Here is a 20,056-nt window from a genome sequence, read left to right as displayed (position 1 = left end):
GGAACAGGATGTTAGGGGTTGGAAGGGACCTCTAGAGATCTTCCAGTCCAACCCCCTGACAGAGCAGGACCATGGAATCCAGTGCAGGTCACACAGGAATACATCCAGAGAGAGCTGGAAAGTCTCCAGAGAAGGAGACTCCACAACCTCTCTGAGCAGCCTGCTCCAGGGCTCTGTGATCTTCCCAGTGAAGAAGTTCCTCCTCATGTTGAGGTGGAACCTCCTCTGCTGCAGTTTCCATCCATTGCCCCTTGTCCTGTCCCAGGGCACAAGTGAGCAGAGCCTGTCCCTGTCCCTTCCTCCCTGACACCCAACCCTCAGATATTGATAGACACTGATCAGATCCCCTCTCAATCCTCTCCTCTCCAGGCTTTTTGAGTCTGGAGTCTTGGAGTCCATTTCCTTTTTGGGAAATCCTGAAGTTGTGTCCTGGTCTCATGCCAAGTTCTGACTTAGATAACCTGGAGCAGTTTGGGCTTTGTTGTCCATCAGCACCTTTGAACAGTTTTGCTCTTTGCTGCATGTGAGGGAAAGTTGTCACCACCACTGTGCAGTAAAACCACTGCATGATTCCACCTCTCTTGGCCTGAGAGCTTACTGGGGGGGCTATAACCTCACAACTTGGGTGGGTTTTAAATGGTTCCACAGCTTCACATTATTTGAATGTTTAATTATTGCTGGAAATAAATGCTTTTTTTTTGTTTGTTTCCAAGTCCATTGAGATGGCTTTGTCAGGTTACTTCCTTAAGGAAACGATGCAGCCCTTCATGCTCACTGTCTGTGTTCACCTAGATCCCCAAGTTCATTGTTAACCAAGTGAGAAAACAAAACGTTGAGAAGCAGAGGAAGGAGAAAAAGGACAAAGCCATGAAGAAACTTCTGAAGAAGATGGCATATGACCGGGAAAAGCACGAGAAGCTGGAGAGGAGCACTAATGATGTAAGGACACAGAGAGCTGGAGGGCTTGGGACTGAGAGGCTGTCAGGGGTGGGGGAAAGGAGGACAGAGCAGAGGGGACAGCTGCTTGTGTTTAACCTGAGCGTTTCCCTAGGCACCAGAGAGGGTCAGAGCTTTGGGGTTACCAGCAGGACACATTTAGAGGGTCGGGCTGACTGGTTGTCTGTCTGTCTGGTTGTCTGTTTGCCCATCTGGTTGTCTGTCTGTTTGTCTGTCTGTCTGTTTGTTTGTCCATCTTTTTGTCTGGTTGTCTGTCTGTCTTTTTGTCTGCTTGTCTGGTTGTCTGTCTGTCTGGTTGTCTGTTTGCCCATCTGGTTGTCTGTCTGTCTTTTTGTCTGTCTGGTTGTCTGTCTGTCCATCTGGTTGTCTGTCTGTTTGTCTGTCTGTCTGGTTGTCTGTCTGTTTTTCCATCTTTTTGTCTGGTTGTCTGTCTGTCTTTTTGTCTGTCTGTTTGTTTGTTTGTCCATCTTTTTGGCTGGTTATCTGTCTTTTTGTCTGCTTGTCTGTTTGTCTGTCTTTTTGTCTTTTTGTTTGTTTGTCCATCTTTTTGTCTGTTTGTCTTTTTGTCGTTTTGTTTGTTTGTCCATCTTTTTGGCTGGTAGTCTGTCTTTTTGTCTGGTTGTCTGTCTTTTTGTCTGTTTGTTTGTTTGTCCATCTTTTTGGCTGGTTATCTGTCTGTCTTTTTGTCTGCTTGTCTGTTTGTCTGTCTTTTTGTCTGTTTGTTTGTTTGTCCATCTTTTTGTCTGGTTGTCTGTCTTTTTGTCTGTTTGTTTGTTTGTCCATCTTTTTGGCTGGTTATCTGTCTGTCTTTTTGTCTGTTTGTTTGTTTGTCCATCTTTTTGTCTGCTTGTCTGTCTGTCTTTTTGTCTGCTTGTCTGTCTGGTTGTCTGTTTGTCCATCTGGTTTGTCTGTCTGTCTGGTTGTTTGTCCATGTTTTGTCTGTTTGTCTGTCTTGTCTTTTCGTCTGTCTTTCTGTTTGTCTGTCTGGTTGTCTGTCCATCTGGTTGTCTGTCTGTCTGTCTTTTTGTCTGTCTGTTTGTTTGTCCATCTTTTTGTCTGCTTGTCTGTCTGCCTGTCTGCTTGTTTGTCTGCCCATTTGTTTGTCTGCTGTCTGTCTGCTGCCTGTTTGTCTGCCTGTCTGTCTGTCGGTCCATCTGCCTGTCTTTTTGTCTGTTGTCTGTCTACCTGCTTGTCTGTCAGCTTGTCTGTCTGCCTGCCTGTCTGTGTGTCTGCTTCCCCAGGTTTTTTTTTCAAAATATTTCTGTTCTCAACACTGAGCTCCACAGGTTGGTTCCACTGAGGCACCAGAAACAAAAGTGCATCATCAGGTCTGCAGCTGCAGAGTGGGGCAAGTGCCATGGCAGCACTCAGTATCATCAGACCCCCAGTTAGGTGCACTGCTGCCCAATGGAAGGCACAGCAGGGCATGAGTTTACTGAAATAAATATTTCTTTGCAGTGCAGACAGTGTTTGGGAGCAAACTAGAACATAAGAGGTCTCATCTAAACATGAGGAGATACTTCTTTAATGGAAGGGGAACAGCACTGAGCAGACTGCCCAGAGAGGTGGTGGAGTCTCCATCTCTGGAGACATTCCAAACCTGCCTGGTTGTGTTCCTGTGTGACCTGCCCTGGGTGATGCTGCTCTGGCATCATAGGATATGATAGGATGAGCTGTGGAGGTCCCTTCCAACCCCTGCCATTCTGTGATTCTGCTGAACAAAGGTAGCATTTAGTCCTTCTGCCCTTCTACTGGAGTTCCTGCACCACTGAGCTCTTTGCCTCAATGAGTCTTTAACTGCTCCCTTTGAAGGAACACTCCAGGCTTGGGATAGGGTGGCTGGAAAGTTGCCTGACAGAACAGAACCTGGGGATGCTGGTTGACAGCAGCTGAAGACTAGCCACCAGTGTGCCCAGGTGGCCAAGAAGGCCACCAGCAGCCTGGCCTGGAAGAGGAATGGTGTGGCCAGCAGGAGCAGGGCAGTGATTGTCCCTCTGTGCTGGGCATGGTGAGGCCACACCTTGAGTGCTGGGTTCAGCTTTGGGGCCCTCACTCCAAGAAGGACATTGAGGTACTGGAATATGTCCAGAGAAGGGCAACAAAGCTGGGGAAGGGTCTGGAGAACAGGGCTGGGGAGGAGCAGCTGAGGGAGCTGGGGGTGTTTAGAGTGGAGAAGAGGAGGCTGAGGGAGACCTCATTGCTCTCTACAGCTCCCTGAGAGGAGGCTGCAGTGAGGTGGGGATTAGGCTCTTCTCTCTAGTCTCAGGTGAGAGGATGAGAAGAGCCTGAAATTGTGCCAGGGGAAGGTTAGGTTGGAGATTAGGAAAAATTTCTTTGCTGCAAGAGTGGTCAGGAACTGGAACAGGCTGCCCAGGGAGGTGGTGGAGTCCCCATCCCTGGAGGTGTTCAAGAAACCTGTGGCCATGGCACCTGGGGCCATGGTTTGGTGGCCATGGTGATGTTGGGTTTACAGTTGGACTCAATGATCTTTGAGGTTTCTTCCAAGCAAAACAATTCTATGATTCTATAAAAGTGCAGCATTCTGAGGCATGCATAATCTGCCCACCCAAGAACCCTGAAAAAATGAAACAAATATTAAACAAAGCCTGAGAAGGTGCTTCTCATCCAGCTGGTGTCTCCTCCCAGTGTGTCCCTGTGGGTGCAAGCTGCAGTTCAGCAGCTCTCCCTTGGGCAGCTGACTTCTGCCAGGCCCCTCACTGATGTCCAGACTTGTTTCAGTGTAACACTCCTGACACATTCTTTTAATGATAAATTCTAAGCCTGTTGCATTTCACTATTATTTTTTCCTGTCTTGTAGAAATATTTTATCTGACCTCTTACCACTCACATCAAAACTTCTGCAAAATGCACCTTGAAGTTACTTCTTGTTTGTGGTTTCAGTGCAGCTAGTAATTGCAGGGCTTGGAGGTCCATCAGCTTACACATGGTGGTGTCTCAGGGAAAGTTCTTTGAAATACACAAAGAGGTAACACCAGAGGAGAATCCTGAGAGCACAGCCACTCTATGGCAGACTTAATCAGCATGGAAATCAGTGGCTTAGGTTGGAAGGGACCTCAGAAACCCCCCTCACAACTAGACTCAGCTGCCCAAGGCCTCATTCATCCTGGCCTTGAACACCTCCAGGCAGGAGGCATCCAGAACCATTCTGGGCAACCTGTTCATCACCCTCATACTGAAGAGGTTCTTCCTCAGCTCCAGTCTAACCCTGCTCTCCCTCAGCTTCAAACAATTCTCCCTTGTCCTGTCTCCAGACACCCTTATGAAAAGTCCCTCCGCAGCCTTCCTGCAGGATCCCTTCAGGTACTGGAAGGCAGCTACAAAGTTCCAGCCCTTGGATCATCTTTGTGGCCTCCTCTGGACTCACTCCAGCAGCAATGTGTCCTTCTCATGCTGGGGACCCCAGAACTGGAGGCAGGATTGGAGGTGAGGTCTCAGCAGAGCAGAGCAGAGCCAAGGGGCAGAATCCTCTCTCCTGCTCTCCTGCCCTGCTGCCCACACTGCTCTGGCTGCAGCCCAGCACACAGCTGCCTGCTGGGCTGCAGGAGGGCACTGCTGGCTCCTGGGGAGCTGCTCAGCTACCAACACCCCCAAGTCTCTTTCTTCGGGGCTGCTTTAAAACCCAGGCTGCTCCCAGCCTGGATTTGTGCCTGGGATTGGCCTGACCCAGCTGCAGCAGCTTTCAGTTTGATTTTTGAACCTCCTTCAGCTGGTACTGGCCCACTTGTCAAGCCTGTCAAGCTCCTTCTGGATGCCATCCCTGCCCTCAGGTGACTGCCCTGCACCACACAGCTTGGTGTCAGCAGCAGACCTGCTGAGGGTGCACTCAGTGCCACTGCCCACGTCAGGCAGAGGTGTTCGAGAGCCCTGGAGTCCTGCTGGGATTGTGGTGAGGTAGAGACATCTGGTGGTAGCTTCTCAAAGTGCACTGCTCTGAGTGGCCTGGCTTTGCCTCGGCGAGTGTGTGTGTGGTAAACTCTCCCCAAAAAAGAAAGAGCTTGTCATATTCTAATAAAGGCTTTTTAAAAAACTATTTAGCCAAAAAAAAAAAAAAAACAGCCCAGAGAATGGCCAATGAATATGCTGTGAAGTCCCCCAAGTCTGCCTGCTCTATCTTGCAATGCCTTTTTTGTTATTTTTCACTTGCAAGGAGCTGGATCCTTTGGATAACTGCATCCAGTATCTGCTGGAGAGTCCTGTTGCAGTCTGCCTCCCTCACTATTTTATACCACATTTGACACATCTCTTAATGTCCACAAGGAATCACCCACCCCCCACCCCATCCCCCAGGCATGATTTTGCTTTACTGTCATTTCTGAATGGATGAAGGAATCTGTACACAGAATGAGGACTCAAATTTGAAAGTAAAGCTGCTCAGACACTGACATTTGTTCATAGATTCATAAAATGGTTTGGGTTGGAAGGGACCTTAAAGGACATCTGGATTCAACCCCCCTGCCATGGGCAAAGAAACCTCCTGCTTAGACCAGATTGCTCAAGATCGTGGCCTTGAACACCCCCAGGGTGTTGAAGACAGGCTAAGAGGGTTGAGGTTGTTCAGCCTGGAGAAGAGACGGCCCCAGGGAGACCTCAGACAGCCTTCCAGTACCTGAAGGGGCTCCAGGAGAGCTGGGGAGGGACTTTTGACAACAGGGTTGTAGGGATAGGATAAGAGACAATGGTTTGAAATTTGAGCAGGGGAGATTTAGGCTGGAGATGAGGAAGAAATTCTTTAGAGTGGTGGTAGTGAGACACTGGAACAGGTTGCTTGAAGAAGTTGTGGGTGCCTCATCCCTGGAATTGTTTAAGAACAGGTTGGATGAGACCTTGAGCAACCTGGGCTGATGGAAGATCTCTTCCCATGGCAGGGGGTTGGAGCTGGATGGTCTTGGAGGTCCCTTCCAACTCAAACCATTCTAGGATTCTCTGTCAGTACTACACAGTCACTTCTTCCCTCTCTTCGTCTGGCTTGATGAATATTTAAGTCTGGAATAGAATCCTCTAGCCAAGCAGCTGTGGTTCTTTTGTAATATCTCTTCTGTCCACTAAGAAGTGACAGGATGAGAGGAAATGGCCTTCAAGTTTCACCAGGGGAAGTTTAGGTTGGGCATTAGAGGAAACTTCTTCCCTGGAAGGGTTCTCAAAGACTGGCACAGGCTGCCCAGGGAGGTGGCTGAATCCCCATCCCTGGAGGTGTTTCACAGAGGCAGAACTGTGGTGCTGAGGGACATGGGTTAGCACCAGCATTGGCAGAGGAAAAGAGTGGTTGGACTGGGTGACCTTAAAGAGCTTTTCAACCAGAATGACTCTACAAATGATCTAGGTGGAAGTCCCTCTGAAAAGGGAGGGTTTGAAGGCAGCTGAGTGCTCACAGGTGCCTGCTGTGCCTGCTGCAGGCTGAATGGTGTAGGCCACTCTATTTCCATCAGCTAAGGAAGCATCTCCTCAGGCTTTTAAACTCAGCCAGAGGTTTCAGCCTTGTAAACCTCATCCTGAGAGACCCTGGGAGGCAGGAGAGGGGACTCCCAAAGTAAACAGTGTAGGTGGCTCAGCCATCAGTAAGTTGTCAGTCACTGACAGGTGCTTGCTTCTATGTTGTGACATGGGGCCCTGGCCTGGATGCTTTGAGCTGTGCTGTGCAGAGAACAGCTCCTGCTGTGACTTTGCTCCCAGGTGTTTTATGGCCACATTTTCCTCCCCACCAGCTTGCAGAGGAGTCTCAGTGTCTGTTCTCTCTGTACTTGGGCACCATGAATAGGTTGTACAGCTGAGCATCAGTTCTCTTGTACAGGCAGGTGGGGAGAGTGGCATCATGCATTCATTAGCTGAGCTAATGATGAGTTTGTCTGAATAAACGGTAATTATTCTGTTTGGCCACAATGTTACAGCTCTGTGGCCATCTCTTGTTTTTTCTCTCCTGTACTCAATCCAGGCAGGTTTTAAATTCATTTGTCATGTGCCTGCTGTATAGCAAAACCCCCACCTGTTATCCAGCTGAAGGCTGGAAAAACTGAGCCAAAATGAAGCAGAATGGTGTACAAAACTCAAAAGCAGCTCAAATTTACCATGCTGGATTTGATGAGAGACTGGTTAAGGACATCTGTAAATAACCCTCTCATCCCTCAGAGTTTCCCCTCCTTTTGCCAAGATGCCAGCAGTTTGGAAAGCAGGACTTTAAGCAGGAGTTAACTTACCAGCAGATGGCTGCAACCACTGTGTCCAGAGCTGGAGACCTTAAAGAACAGATTGTGGATGCCCTCTCCCTGGAGGTGTTCAAGGTCAGGTTGGATGAGGCCTTGAGCAACCTGGGCTGGTGGGAGGTGCATGGCAGGGGGATTAGACTCTATCTATTCTTTAAGGTCTCTTCCAACTCCATCTATTCTTTAAGGACCCTTCCCACTTAATCTATTTTTTAAGGTCCCTTCCAACTCCATCTATTCTTTAAGATCCTTTCCAACTCCATCTATTCTTTCAGGTCTCTTCCAACTTCATCTATTCTTTAAGGTCCCTTCCAACTCCATCTATTCTTTAAGTTCTCTTCCAACTCCATCTATTCTTTAAGGACCCTTCCCACTTAATCTATTTTTTAAGGTCCCTTCCAACTCCATCTATTCTTTAAGGACCCTTCCCACTTAATCTATTTTTTAAGGTCCCTTCCAACTCCATCTATTCTTTAAGATCCTTTCCAACTCCATCTATTCTTTCAGGTCTCTTCCAACTTCATCTATTCTTTAAGGTCCCTTCCAACTCCATCTATTCTTTAAGGTCTCTTCCAACTCCATCTATTCTTTAAGGACCCTTCCCACTTAATCTATTTTTTAAGGTCCCTTCCAACTCCATCTATTCTTTAAGGTCCCTTCCAACTCCATCTATTCTTTAAGATCCTTTCCAACTCCATCTATTCTTTCAGGTCTCTTCCAACTCCATCTATTCTTTAAGATCCCTTCCAACTCCATTTATTTTTTAAGGTCCCTTCCAACTCCATCTATTCTTTAAGGTCTCTTCCAACTCAATCTATTCTTTAAGGTCCCTTCCAACCCAAACCATTCTGTGATTCTATGATGGGCCAGATTTAGAGAAGGAGAAGGAATATTTGGTGAAACTTAGCATAGCTCCTCCTTGTCTATAGGAGAAGGGCAATGGCTGTGAGCTGGAAGAGGCAGATTGAGACTGGAGATTAGGAAAAAATTGTTGAGAGTGAGGGTGAGGAGACACTGGAACAGGTTGCTGAGAGAGTTTGTGGATGCCTCCTCCCTGGGCAGAAGCAGAGAATGATTTGTCCTCATCATCCACCCTGACTGTAGAGGCTCCTACATTTCTTTTCTTATCAAAATGAGCACATTTAGGTAAAGGACAATGTAAGATGAATAGAAAAATTACTTCCAGGTTTCCAGGAACAGGCATTAGGACCTTATTCACAAATACATGATGCCTTTTTGTAGCTTCAGATGTCATGTACTGTAAGCTGAACAGGCAAACTGTCCTTTGGAACCCCCCCTTCTCTGTAACTCATGTGACTGATACTCATCACCAAGGAATTTTGGGTAGAAATCAATACAAATCCATTCTGTAGTCAGCCCTGCAGGTTGACTCACTGCATCCATTAGACTAAAATAAAAACTGGGGAGAAAAAGCTGCAGCAGTGAATATCTGTTTCAGAATGAAATTATATTTGATTCCCTTCAAGTAGGCTGAGCCATGAATACTTTGTGATTTTTCTCCTTTTTTTTTGGCAGGAATTTCAGATGAAATGAAGCTGGGAAGGCTTCTTCTGGAGGTTTTAGCAGAGGGGTGGTTCAGGGGCTTGCCTTCTCTGGAGGTCCCTCCCAAGCCCTAGCATTCTGTGGTTCTGTGATGTGCTTGCATCACACCAGAGTGTTCTGAGCACAGCAGAGGTTGCTGTTGTTATTCTTAACCACCTCTGAAAAATAATTAACCACTACTGTCCCTTTGCTCTAAAGCCCTCCCTGCTGCTGAAAAGAGTGGAAGGTCTGATGTCACTCAGTGAGCTGCTGCAGTGCTGGGGAGCAGGCAGGAGTTTAGTGCAGAGCACTGTGTGAAGTTCCTTGCTGTGTTTGAGAAGCTCCTCAAAGCCAGCTGCTGGCAGCTTTGTTCCAAGCCCATTATTGCTTTGCAGGCTGATGTTCCTCAGGGAGTGATACGGGTGCAAGCTCCTCATCTTTCCAAAGTTTCCATGGCAATCCAGCTGACAGAAGAACTGAAAGCAGGTGATGTGGTAGCCAGGTTCCTCAGCCAGAAAAGGTACAAACACATCCTCCTTTGGCTTTTCAGATGGTACAGCAAGCAAAGTGAAGTCCAAGTGAGGGCTGGAGAACCTCCCCTGTGGGGAGAGTTGGGGCTGTTCAGCCTGGACAAGAGAAGGCTCCAGGGAGACCTTAGAGCAACCTTCCAGTACCTGAAGGGGCTCCAGGAGAGCTGGGGAGGGACTTTGGACAAGGGCTGGGAGTGACAGGATGAGGAACAATGGCTTTGAGCTGGGAGAGGGGAGATGGAGACTGGAGATGAGGAAGAAATTCTTTCCAGTGAGGGTGGTGAGACACTGGCACAGGTTGCCCAGGGAGGCTGTGGCTGCCTCCTCCCTGGAGGTGTTCAAGGCCAGGCTGGATGAGGCCTTGAGCAAGCTGTGCTGGTGGGAGGTGTCCCTGCTCATGGGAGGGGGGTTGGAACTGTCTGAACTTCAAACTCCTTTCCAACCCAAACCATTCTGTGATTGTATGATTTCTGGAAACAAGGAAGGGAACTCCCAAGAAAATAAGTCTAGGAAACAAAGGAATGAAGGAAAGAGAAGTGAACTATTTTATAAACCCAAGCATTTCTCTATGGCCAGAGAGTAGGAGCTGGGATATAAACATGTGAGATATCATCCATGGGAGGGGAAGGCTACATGTGAGCCATCCACAAGCAGTTCAAGTGGGAGAATTTTTAATCAAACTTTTACATCTGTTTTCTATATGCACAAGCAAAATAAGAGATCAGAATGGGCTTAGCAATAAAGCATTCAAGTAAGTATCTGACCCCTGTGCATCATAAAGAGCTGAATCTTGCCCAAGCAGTGCTGTGCTACACTGGCTGGGATTAAGGAGCTGCTTTTGCCTAAATGCTGGGTTTAGGGGATTACACTTTTGGCAGACAGTTATTTTCTGTCTGTGCCTTAGCACACATTAGCACAGTTACAGGGGGAGAAGAATAGGATCCTTTTGTAAGACAGGGACTTCATTCTTCCACTGCCTGGTTTGTTTTTTTTTTTAATTCTTTTAGTTGCAACCAAATTGAAACCAGCCAGGATGTGGTTTCTCCCACCCAACCATAAGGCTTTTGTTGAGACATATGAAATGTTTGAAGGGAATGCTTAGTTTTGCAGCAGCAGTGAAAGAGAACTGGGAGGGTTGGAGGGGGTTGAATATCAGGCTAGCTGCTAACTGGAATTCTTTTCCAAACCCCCCAGTTTCCTCATGTCTGTCTTGTTTTACCTTAGGGCCAGGGCAATTGCACCTGGGTCGGGGCAAACCCCACTATGAATCCAGGCTGGGGGATGAGGAGATGGAGAGCAGCCCTGCAGAGAAGTACTTGGGGGTGCTGGTGGGGGAGAAGCTGGACAGGAGCCAGCAATGGGCACTGGCAGCACAGAAGGCCAGTGGCAGCCTGGGCTGCATCCAAAGCAGTGTGGTCAGAGATGGAGAGAGGAGATCCTGCCCCTCTGCTCTGCTCTGGGGAGACCTCACCTGCAGGGCTGGGTCCAGCTCTGGAACCCTCAATACAGGAAGGACCTGGACCTGATGGAGCAGGTTCAAAAGGGAGCCTCAAAGATGATTAGAGGGCAGGAGCACCTCTCCTGTGGGGCCAGGCTGAGGTAGTTGGATCTGTTCAGCCTGGAGAGTAGAAGGCTGCAGGAAGACCTTAGAGCTGCATTTCAATATCTGCAGGGGACCTCCAGGAAGGCTGGGGAGGGACTGTTCAGAAGGGCCTCTGGGGATAGGATGAGAGGCAGTGGTTTGAAACTGGAGCAGGGCAGAGTTAGGTTGGGCATCAGGAGAAAGTTCTTCACAATGAGAGGGGTGAAATACTGGAACAGGCTGCTCAGAGAGGTGGTGGAAGCCCCATCCCTGGAGATGTTCAAGGACAAGCTTGATATGGCCCTGAGCAACCTGCTCTAGTTGGAGATGTCCCTGCTGAGTGCAGGGGGTTGGACAAGATGCCCTCAGAGGGTCCCTTCCCACCTGATGCATTCTGTGGTTCTGTCTTGCTCCCCTGCAGGGTTGGTGTGCAAGGGTGGTGTTCACTTTGTGCTGCAGTAATGAGTCAGCCCTGAGGGTGTAGGACAGGTACCCTGCTGATCACCTCCTGGACACGGGACGGACAAGCTCTTTCCAATCCAGTTATGCTTTGGTTTTTTGTTCCTGACAGTGGAAGTGTCCAAACACTCAAGAAAGAAGAGGTCTTTCTCTATGAAATAGGAGGAAATATTGGTAAGAATGGCTTCTGAACATCCCTTGCCATGCTGTCCATGGGCTCCACTGTGGTTGCAGGTTTATTGCTGTTCCTAGTTGTCCCTGACACTAAGACAGTTAGCCTTGGGCAGAAGGAAGCAGAGCTCTTGGTGTGATCATCATGTTAGCATCCTTCCAGGGGGATGCAGCAGCTGTCCCAGATGTTCTGATCTCTGTGTGCAGTGAAGAACCACAGAGAGGATGGCCAGGAAGGTGCCTGAAGTTCATCTCTTTGTAGTGAGGCACAAAAACTGAACTCATAGACCTTCATGCTCTGCATTTCAGTGTCACTTGTAGGTTCCTTTTTCTTTGAGGGGGAGGAAGAGTTGCTCAGCCAGAGCAATGTAATTAGTGATAGTTTTCCAGCATCAGTCTTTCCTTCCCTGTGTTCCAGCCCCTTTGATTAAAGCCCATAGCAGAGCAGCAGTCAGCCCCAGTGGGTAGTTCTGAACAGGTCTGGAATTTCCTCTGCTGAATGCAGAAAGGTTTTTGCTTTGGGAGTCAGTTTCTAATCCCATGCTCAATGAAAACCAACCCAAACTGGCAAACAGTATTGGATTGGATTTACATTTGCTTTTTCCTTACTAACTATGACCTAATAAATCTATGTGAAGTTGTAAAATTCCAGGAGTGCCCAGTACTGTGATGCTCTGCAAGTTCAAATCCTGCATGGGAATTGCCACTCCTAGCAGCTTTCCTTTGGAGCCAATCACAATTTTAAATCATTTCTGTTTATTTGCTGTGCCTGGACCAAACAAATCTTACAGTGAATGAAAACTAACACTTTCCAACATTCCCTGCAAGAGACATGTTCAGAGTTTTAACTAAGTCTGATGGCCAAAAGAGGTTCCTGAGATACCTGGATGCCAGGTTGCTGGATTCTGTGTTCTCTTGCATATCCAGCAGGTCCAAAGATCTGCTGTGCCTGTTGAAGCAGGTTGTGATCCCAGATGCAAGGCTTTTGTGGAAGGAGAGGAGCATCTTGGTTATGGGAGAGAGGTGTAATGGTTGTAGGAAAAAGGCTTTGTAACAGCACTGCAGGGACACCAGAACAGCCTCTGCTATCCTTCAGAGGTGTCACAGACTGTCTCTGGGAGAGAAAGCAATGGCTAGTGGCAGGTTTGGAACAGGAGAGGAGCTTAGATGTTCCCCTGAGTGGTTTATTTCCAGACAATTTCAACTCTAATCATCCCTTACAAATGCTAATTGGTAAGGAACGTGCTGGAAGGTGTCCAGAGAAGGGCCAGGAAGATGAGCAGAGGGCTGGAGCTGCTCTGCTCTGGAGACAGACTGAGAGAGTTGGGGTTGTGCAGTCTGGAGAGGAGAAGGCTCTGAGGAGACCTTCCTGTGGCCTTCCAGTATCTGAAGGGGGCTCCAAGAAAGCTGGGGAGGGACTTTTGAGGGTGTCAGGGAGTGATAGGACTGGAGGGGATGGAACAAAAGTAGAAATGGGTAGATTCAGATTGGATGTTAGGAAGAAGTTCTTCCCTGTGAGGGTGGTGAGAGACTGGCACAGGTTGCCCAGGGAGGTGGTGGAAGCCTCATCCCTGGAGGTTTTTGCAGCCAGGCTGGATGAGGCCTTGAGCAAGCTGGGCTGGTGGGAGGTGTCCCTGCCCATGGCAGGGGAGCTGGAACTGGATGATCCTTGAGGACACATGGGAAGGGTAGGAGCACTTCTAGGGTTTAGCTGCCTTGTCCTTTGTTTGATACCAAGAGAAGGCTTGAAAGCTTGAATGGAGTAGGACAGTGAGAGGGACCTGGGGAGCTGTGTGCTTTCTTTCTTGGCACTGCTGTAACCACCTTTCTCTCTTCTATCTCCAGGAGAACGCTGCCTTGATGATGACACCTACATGAAGGACCTCTACCAGCTCAACCCAAATGCTGAGTGGGTTATAAAATCTAAGCAGAGCTAAGGTCACAGCTAATGGCAAAAGAAGAAACTGTGGACTTCCTTCTTAATGTTTCAGAGGGGTAGTGTGTCCTTGCAGCATCCACCTGAGCTCAACAGAGACATAGAACCTTGCCCAGATTTTAAAGCAGAAGTGCTGGAAACCCAGCAGTGATTTGTAGTAACTTTTGAGTTTGACTTGCAGCAGAAAAAAAAACAACCTTTGGAGCTAGCAGTTTTCCCACTGAGGTTTGAAATAAGTACCTTAAACATTTGACTGGCACTAAGCTACCTCCCTCCTGGTAGGTCTTGTTTCAGAGGAGTTTATTTTGCAAACAGATGTTGAGCCTCTTCCTAGGAGAGGTCCCCAGTCTGTGTGTGTAGGGTTGTGTGTTCATGTAGGTCCTTCCAGTGCTAGGACACTGGAGGAGCAAATCCTGATCAGCACTTCTGAGTGGTACAGTATTAAAAACACCTAAAAGCAGTCATAGGAAATTCCCAACTGCATGTGGAATTCACAGGGAAGGAAAGAAAACAAACAACCAAACAGAAAAAGATGCAATGCAATAAGTTTTGTCTTTGAAAGGCCTACTCTGGGTCATTTTCTAGGTAATGATTTCTAGTTGGATGAAAAAAAAACTATTTAGAAACAACTGTGAAAATGCTTCCTATGCAGCTTGTTCTGTTTTGTTTTGGTTTTACTAGATCTTTGAGGTATTTTTTTATTTTTATTCCAGTTGATTTAATTCTTGAGATTATTTAAAGAGAGGGGAAAAAAAAAAGAAAAAAACCACAGAAAAAGAAAGGAAAAAAACAAACAAAAGGAACTGTGCAACAAGGTGAGGCATTGTTAAAGCTCCCCCACTCATGGCAGTGTCCTTTCTGGAGTGTTGTGGTGCACTAGAAAGGCCTTCAGGTTTGCCAGCAGTGCTCTGCTGCTCTCCCATTTGTGTGGACATCTGCTGGGTTGCATTTTGTGAGCTGCCAAAGCCCTGCCAATTGCCAGCAGGAGCAAAAGCTTTCAGGAAGAATAAAAATAGCCATGGAGGGAAACTGGAATCTAGGTCTTCTAGGTAGCAAAGCCACCAAGCTTTTCACTCCAAAGCAGTATCAAAGGCCACTGTGGGGTTCAGCCAGGCTTTGGGGATGGTGTCTGCCAGCAGCTCTGCATCTGCTCTGTGCTGGATGAGGCTGGAGACCCAAGTTCTGGTTTCCTTGTGCTGATAGATGCTGGCTAAACCATCCCAAAATGAAGTCAGATGGTGTAGTCTTGCAGATCCTTTTCCTGGCAGGGAAGGGCTGAAAGCTCCCTGTGGAATTCACTGATGAATGATAGACTAAGTACTGAGTTCTAGACTAAGGTGGCTTCTTGTGGCCCAAATGGAGCCCCAGAGCCTCAGCCCCAGGGCAAGCTTTGGGCTCCCTGACTGCTCTGTGAGGCAGCTCAGCAGTGCTGAAGTGCTCACACCTGTGTGTGGCTACCTGGAGGAACCCCTGTGAAACTCTCCCTTGGGCAGCACACACACCATTGTAGTGACCTCATAGCTAATACTCTCCACTCAATCAAGGACTGAACTACCTTCTTTTTGACATGATCAAAGCTGATTAAAGGAATAAAGGGCTTTGGATACAGGTCCTGACTGTGGTGTCCCCAGAGTAACCACTGGAACTCTCCTCTCTGTATATAAACAGAACTCTGAAAGGTCAGAACCATTAGACATCTACTGCTGAGGGATCCACAGCAATTTGGGGTTGTAAGTATTTATTGCTTTTGTCAAGTCAGAGGCTGGCTTCACATGGAAAGAGAGCACTGAAAGGTTCTCAACAGCAGGATGAGTAAACCAGGAGATTATTTGAATGTGACTGTCCTGCCCTCCATGCTCCTCCTGGCTGGGAGCCCCTCGGTGGTGTTGTGCCATGCCACGGTGGGAGAGCCCTGTGAGACATCACCTGGGGCAGCAGAACAAACCCCACCCCCTGTTCTTCCCCTGCTAGGAGCAGAGTGCAGAGCCACTGCAGTGCTTAGGTAACACTGATGGCTCTGGGGTAATAAAGAGAAGGCTTTTTTTTGGCCATGCAAGACAAGAATGCTGTGTGTGTTCCTAGCTCTCTCAGAGGTTACTCCTTACTGGAACTCTGGCTGGTGTTTGAATGGGAAGCAGGTGATGGCAGCAGCTGTGGAGTTCCAGCACAACATCACCGCAGCCCTGCTGCTGTGAGCTCCTTCAATAACTTTGTCTGTGGTGTAGTGCCATTGCCTTTTTTTTTTTTTTTTAATTGAAAAATCTCTTTTATAATTAAATGGGTATTTTTCTGACTCCTTTTCTCATTGGAATGCTTATGTTTGTGTGTAGAACCTGCACAGGTAATTATCCAGCACAGACACCAGGCTGTGATGAGCATTGCATTTCACTCTCTGTATCTCCCTGTGTCTGTAGCTCACTGAGCTGTGCCCCAGCTGCTTGTCTGTCTTCTCCCAGCTGCAGTGCACAGAGGGTGTGCTTTGAGGCTGCTGCTTCAGCCAGCACTGTGGGTATTGTTTGTGGGGTCAGCAGTGCTGGCGTGCTCCTTTGCACTCTTACAGCACAGAGCACTGCAGGGAGTTTGCCTTTCAGTGCTTCCCTATCTGTAAGGAAATTTTGCAGTCTCTGCAGTTTTTGCTTCAGCCCCATCAGTGCAGCTCTCAAAGCGTCCTGCTCCCTTCTAACCCCTCCCCTGCCCTGCTCAAAGGATGCCATTGCCACCTGTAGGCAGCTGTCCTTTTCTTTCCCTTTTAAACATTGCTCTTTGAAGCTTGGCAGACAGTCTCAGTTGGACTCCTGGCTGCAGCAGGTCTCCCTTCACAAAAGCAAATCCATTTTCTCCTGGAATTCATGTCAGGAAAAAGTGGCAGCCTCTGACACTGCAGCAGCTGGGATGGTTTGAAGCTGCGCTTATGTAAACCAAGGCAGGAGGAGCTCTGCTTTCTTGACAGCATTTTGTAGATCATAAAATCACAGAATGCATCAGGTGGGAAGGGACCTTGCAGGCAGGAGGGACACCTCCAGCTGCAGCAGGTTGCTCAGGGCTACATCAAGTTTGACTTTGAATGTCTCCAGGGATGGAGCCTCCAACACCCCTCTGGGCAGCCTGTTCCAGTGTCTCACCAGCCTCATTGTGCAGAACTTCCTCCTGATGTCCAACCTGACTCTGCCCTGCTCCAGTTTCAAACTATTGTTTTTCATCCTATCCCCACAGGCCCTTCTGAACAGTCCCTCCCCAGCCTGCCTGTAGGTCTCCTTCAGATATTGAAATGCAGCTCTAAGGTCTCTCCAGAGCTGCTCCAGGCTGACCAGCCCCAGCTGTCTCAGCCTGTCCCCACAGCAGAGGTGCTCCAACCTTCTACCAGTCTGTGATGTGCTGCCTTCCTTACCCTGCATGTCTTAGACTGGAAACTTGTTTCTGACTGTGTGGTTCTTCCCAGTTTTCCCCAGAGACACCTAAACAGGGAGAGACTGGTGGGCAGCTTAGTAATGGAATTAATCTCTGTTGCAATGAGCTCAGAGAAAATAGCAACTTTGCTTTCTTTTTTCTTTTTTTTTTTTTTTTTCCTTGCATTTAGTGAATTATTTGTCAGGGAATCATAGAGCTGGTTTAGTTGGAGAAGGCCTCTAAGATCATCCAGTCCAATCATCAACCCAACCCCACCATGGCCATCAAACCATGGCCCCAGGTGCCATGGCCACATCTTTCTTACCTTCAGGGTTGGTGACTCCACCACCTCCCTGGGCAGCCTCTTCCAATCCCTGACTGCTCTTGCACCAAAGAAATTTTCCCTAATCTCCAACCTGACCCTCACCTGGCACAATTTCAGGCTATTTCCTCTCCTCACCTGAAACTGGGGAGCAGAGCCCAACCCCCACCTCACTGCAACCTCCTCTCAGGGAGCTGTAGAGAGCAATGAGGTCTCCCTCGGCCTCCTCTTCTCCACACTGAACACCCCCAGCTCCCTCAGCTGCTCCTCCCCAGCCCTGTTCTCCAGACCCTTCCCCAGCTTTGTTGCCCTTCTCTGGACCTTCTCCAGCTCCTCCTTCTTGACGTGAGGAGCCCAAAACTGAACCCAGTACTCAAGGTGTGGCCTCAGCAGTGCCCAGCACAGGAGCACCATCACTGCCCTGCTCCTGCTGCCCACACCATTGCTGACCCAGGCCAGGCTGCTGGTGGCCTTCCTAATCAGTCAGGTTTTGCTTCTCCATGTGTGAGGCTGAAAGAAGGGAGATATTTGCAATGCAGGCTGCACTGTGCTTTGTTGCACACCTTCACCAGGAGAGTGCCTGCAGCAGCCAGAACCCAGAGCATGCCTTCAAGAACCCTTTCTAGCAGTGGTCTTGCTGGGCTGCAGTTCAGGCGGGGGGGTTGAGTTACAGCTCTTTGTTCAGAGCTGGTGGAAGAGCTCAGATGCAGGTGGAAAGGGAAAGCTTCCTTCTGCAAAGATATTCCCAACCATCAGCTTGCTTAGGAAGTAACTCCAGAAGGGTCCCAGAGCTGCATTTATTCAGGCTGTTAACGTTTCCCTCATGGATACAGAATCCACCAATGCCTGCCAGCCCTGCACCTTTTGGGGCCCTCTCAGCTCCTTAGGAATAAGAAAACCAAAGGTGGAAAGGTAAGAACAAAATATTCCTGTTCCAGTATTTGGAACTTATTCACAGAGGGATTTGCCACTTCTCTGAAGAGATGAAAGCTGCACTAGCCTTGAATTCTGCATCTGAGGTGCCTTGATGTGCAGCAGGGACAGAGCAGATGGATAGTTCCTATGGAGGTGCTAACCTGCTGCCACTGAGCTGGAAGTCGACCATGAAACATCTCAGAGAAGGATGCTTTGGTAGGATATTAAGTGGAATTCCTTAGAGTTAATTGTGTCTGTAAGGCAAAAGCAGTAAGAAGGCTCCACAGCGTTCAGGTTCTTTGTTTTTCCCCTCCGTCTAATCAGTGTTGCCCTAAGGTCTGTGTGGGTATGGATGTGGCTCCAGAGGGAATTTGTAATAATCATAGATTCATAGCACCATGGAATGGTTTAGGTTGGAAGGAACCTTCCAGATCATCCAGTTCCAAGCCCATGGCAGGGACACCTCCCACCAGCCCAGGTTGCTCAAGGCCTCATCCAGCCTGGCCTTAAAAGCCTTCAGGGATGAGGCATCCACAGCCTCTCTGGGCAACCTGTGCCAGTCTCTCACCACCCTCATAGGGAAGAACTTCCTACCATCCAATCTGAATCTCCCCACTTCTAGTTTTGTTCCATCCCCCCCAGTCCTATCACTCCATGACACCCTCAAAAGTCCCTCCCCAGCTTTCTTGGAGCCCCCTTCAGACACTGGAAGGCCACAAGAAGGTCTCCTGGGAGCCTTCTCTTCTCCAGACTGCACAACCCCAACTCTCTCAGTCTGTCTCCAGAGCAGAGCAGCTCCAGCCCTCTGCTCATCCTCATGAACAGGTTGCCCAGGGAGGCTGTGGATGCCCCTTCCCTGGAGGTGTTCAAGGCCAGGTTGGATGAGGCCTTGTGCAACCTGGGCTGGTGGGAGGTGTCATCCCACCTGGCCCTGAACACCTCCAGGGAGGGGGCATCCACTCATCATTGCTGCCTCATGGGGAATTTGTCATCAGCTGTGTGGTAGTTTCAACCCACCCCAAGCTGACAGCCCCAAGTCCTTCTCCTGCAGGCTGCTCTTGAGCCATCCTCACCCAGCCTGGATCTGTGCTGCTATGTAGCTGTAGGCCTGGGTGGGTGGCTGTAGAACTGGTAGGGTTTTGGCATTAGGAAAGACAAATAGAGAAAATGAAAGTAAATCCTAGGTTAAACATCCAGTGGTCTAGCCATGGTATCTCCTTCAATTGCTCCAAAAAGAACATTTGTCACTGCATGGGAGATTTTCTGAAGGGTTTTATAGGCTTTCATAAAATCCTGGACAGCTCAGCAATCACAGCATCATTGAAGTGTTTCAGCTGAAAAAGACCTCTGAGATCACTGAGGCTAACCATTCAAACTGCAGGATCTTCTGCAAAGGTCCAGAAGCTGCTGTGTGTGTGGGGGGGTAGGGATCTCTGTGGAGGAGGTGGCACACAGTTCTCTGGTTGGCCAGAACCAGGTCAGTGAAACACTCTGCTTGCACTCCCCGAGACACCCTTCATTAGCATCTGTGCCAGGCTATGCCCAGCCCAGGAAGGGGTGGGCTGAAAAGAACCCAGCCCCAGGTGGACAAAGAAACCTGACCCAGGTGGGCAGAGAGACTTGGTCCCCCCTCCCAGGGGGAGGTGTCCTCTGGTCAAAGTCTATTCCATTCCCACTTCCTGCCCACAGCCCTTTTTAAGGGGAGCCAGTTCCTGGCTCTTGCTCCTGCCCTCACCTCCCTGACAGACCTCTTGCTGCTCCCTGCTGCTGCTGTGACCACATGGTGGGGCCTGCTCCATGCTGCTGCAGACTCCTAAGGACTGCAGATAAAGAGAAGCCACATTGCACCCAGGGAATCCTTTGCCAGCTGTGCCTGGTGTTTGTATCTATTTTTATTTACCTTTTTTCCTTACACCTGCGTAACCTTCCTTTTGCTCAAATGCCTTTTATATTTTGTTAAACTTACCTTTTTTACTTTTAAATCAATTCAAGACTTTTGTAATTTTACCTCTCTTTTCTCTTCCTGTCTAATTTGCT

The 20,056-nt window shown here is 48.6% G+C and overlaps 1 protein-coding gene across 1 annotated transcript in view; it reads left to right on the top strand.

The window, feature by feature from the left end:
• The window catches only part of ARHGAP18 (Rho GTPase activating protein 18), an 80,479-nt gene extending 67,056 nt beyond the window's left edge, over positions 1-13,423 (top strand). Inside the window, exons 12-15 of the mRNA XM_054393104.1 lie at positions 793-939; positions 9,113-9,237; positions 11,401-11,462; positions 13,305-13,423. Of these exons, the coding sequence (XP_054249079.1) occupies positions 793-939; positions 9,113-9,237; positions 11,401-11,462; positions 13,305-13,396 (426 nt within the window). The 3' untranslated portion in view covers positions 13,397-13,423. The remainder of the gene's footprint in view (positions 1-792; positions 940-9,112; positions 9,238-11,400; positions 11,463-13,304) is intronic.
• Positions 13,424-20,056: the final 6,633 nt, after the last annotated feature.

The sequence above is a fragment of the Indicator indicator genome, chromosome 27 (genome assembly GCF_027791375.1).
Source record: "Indicator indicator isolate 239-I01 chromosome 27, UM_Iind_1.1, whole genome shotgun sequence".
NCBI classification, from domain to species: domain Eukaryota; kingdom Metazoa; phylum Chordata; class Aves; order Piciformes; family Indicatoridae; genus Indicator; species Indicator indicator.
The sequence above is the reverse complement of the archived record's forward strand: the minus strand, read 5'-3'. Positions and strand labels throughout refer to the sequence as shown.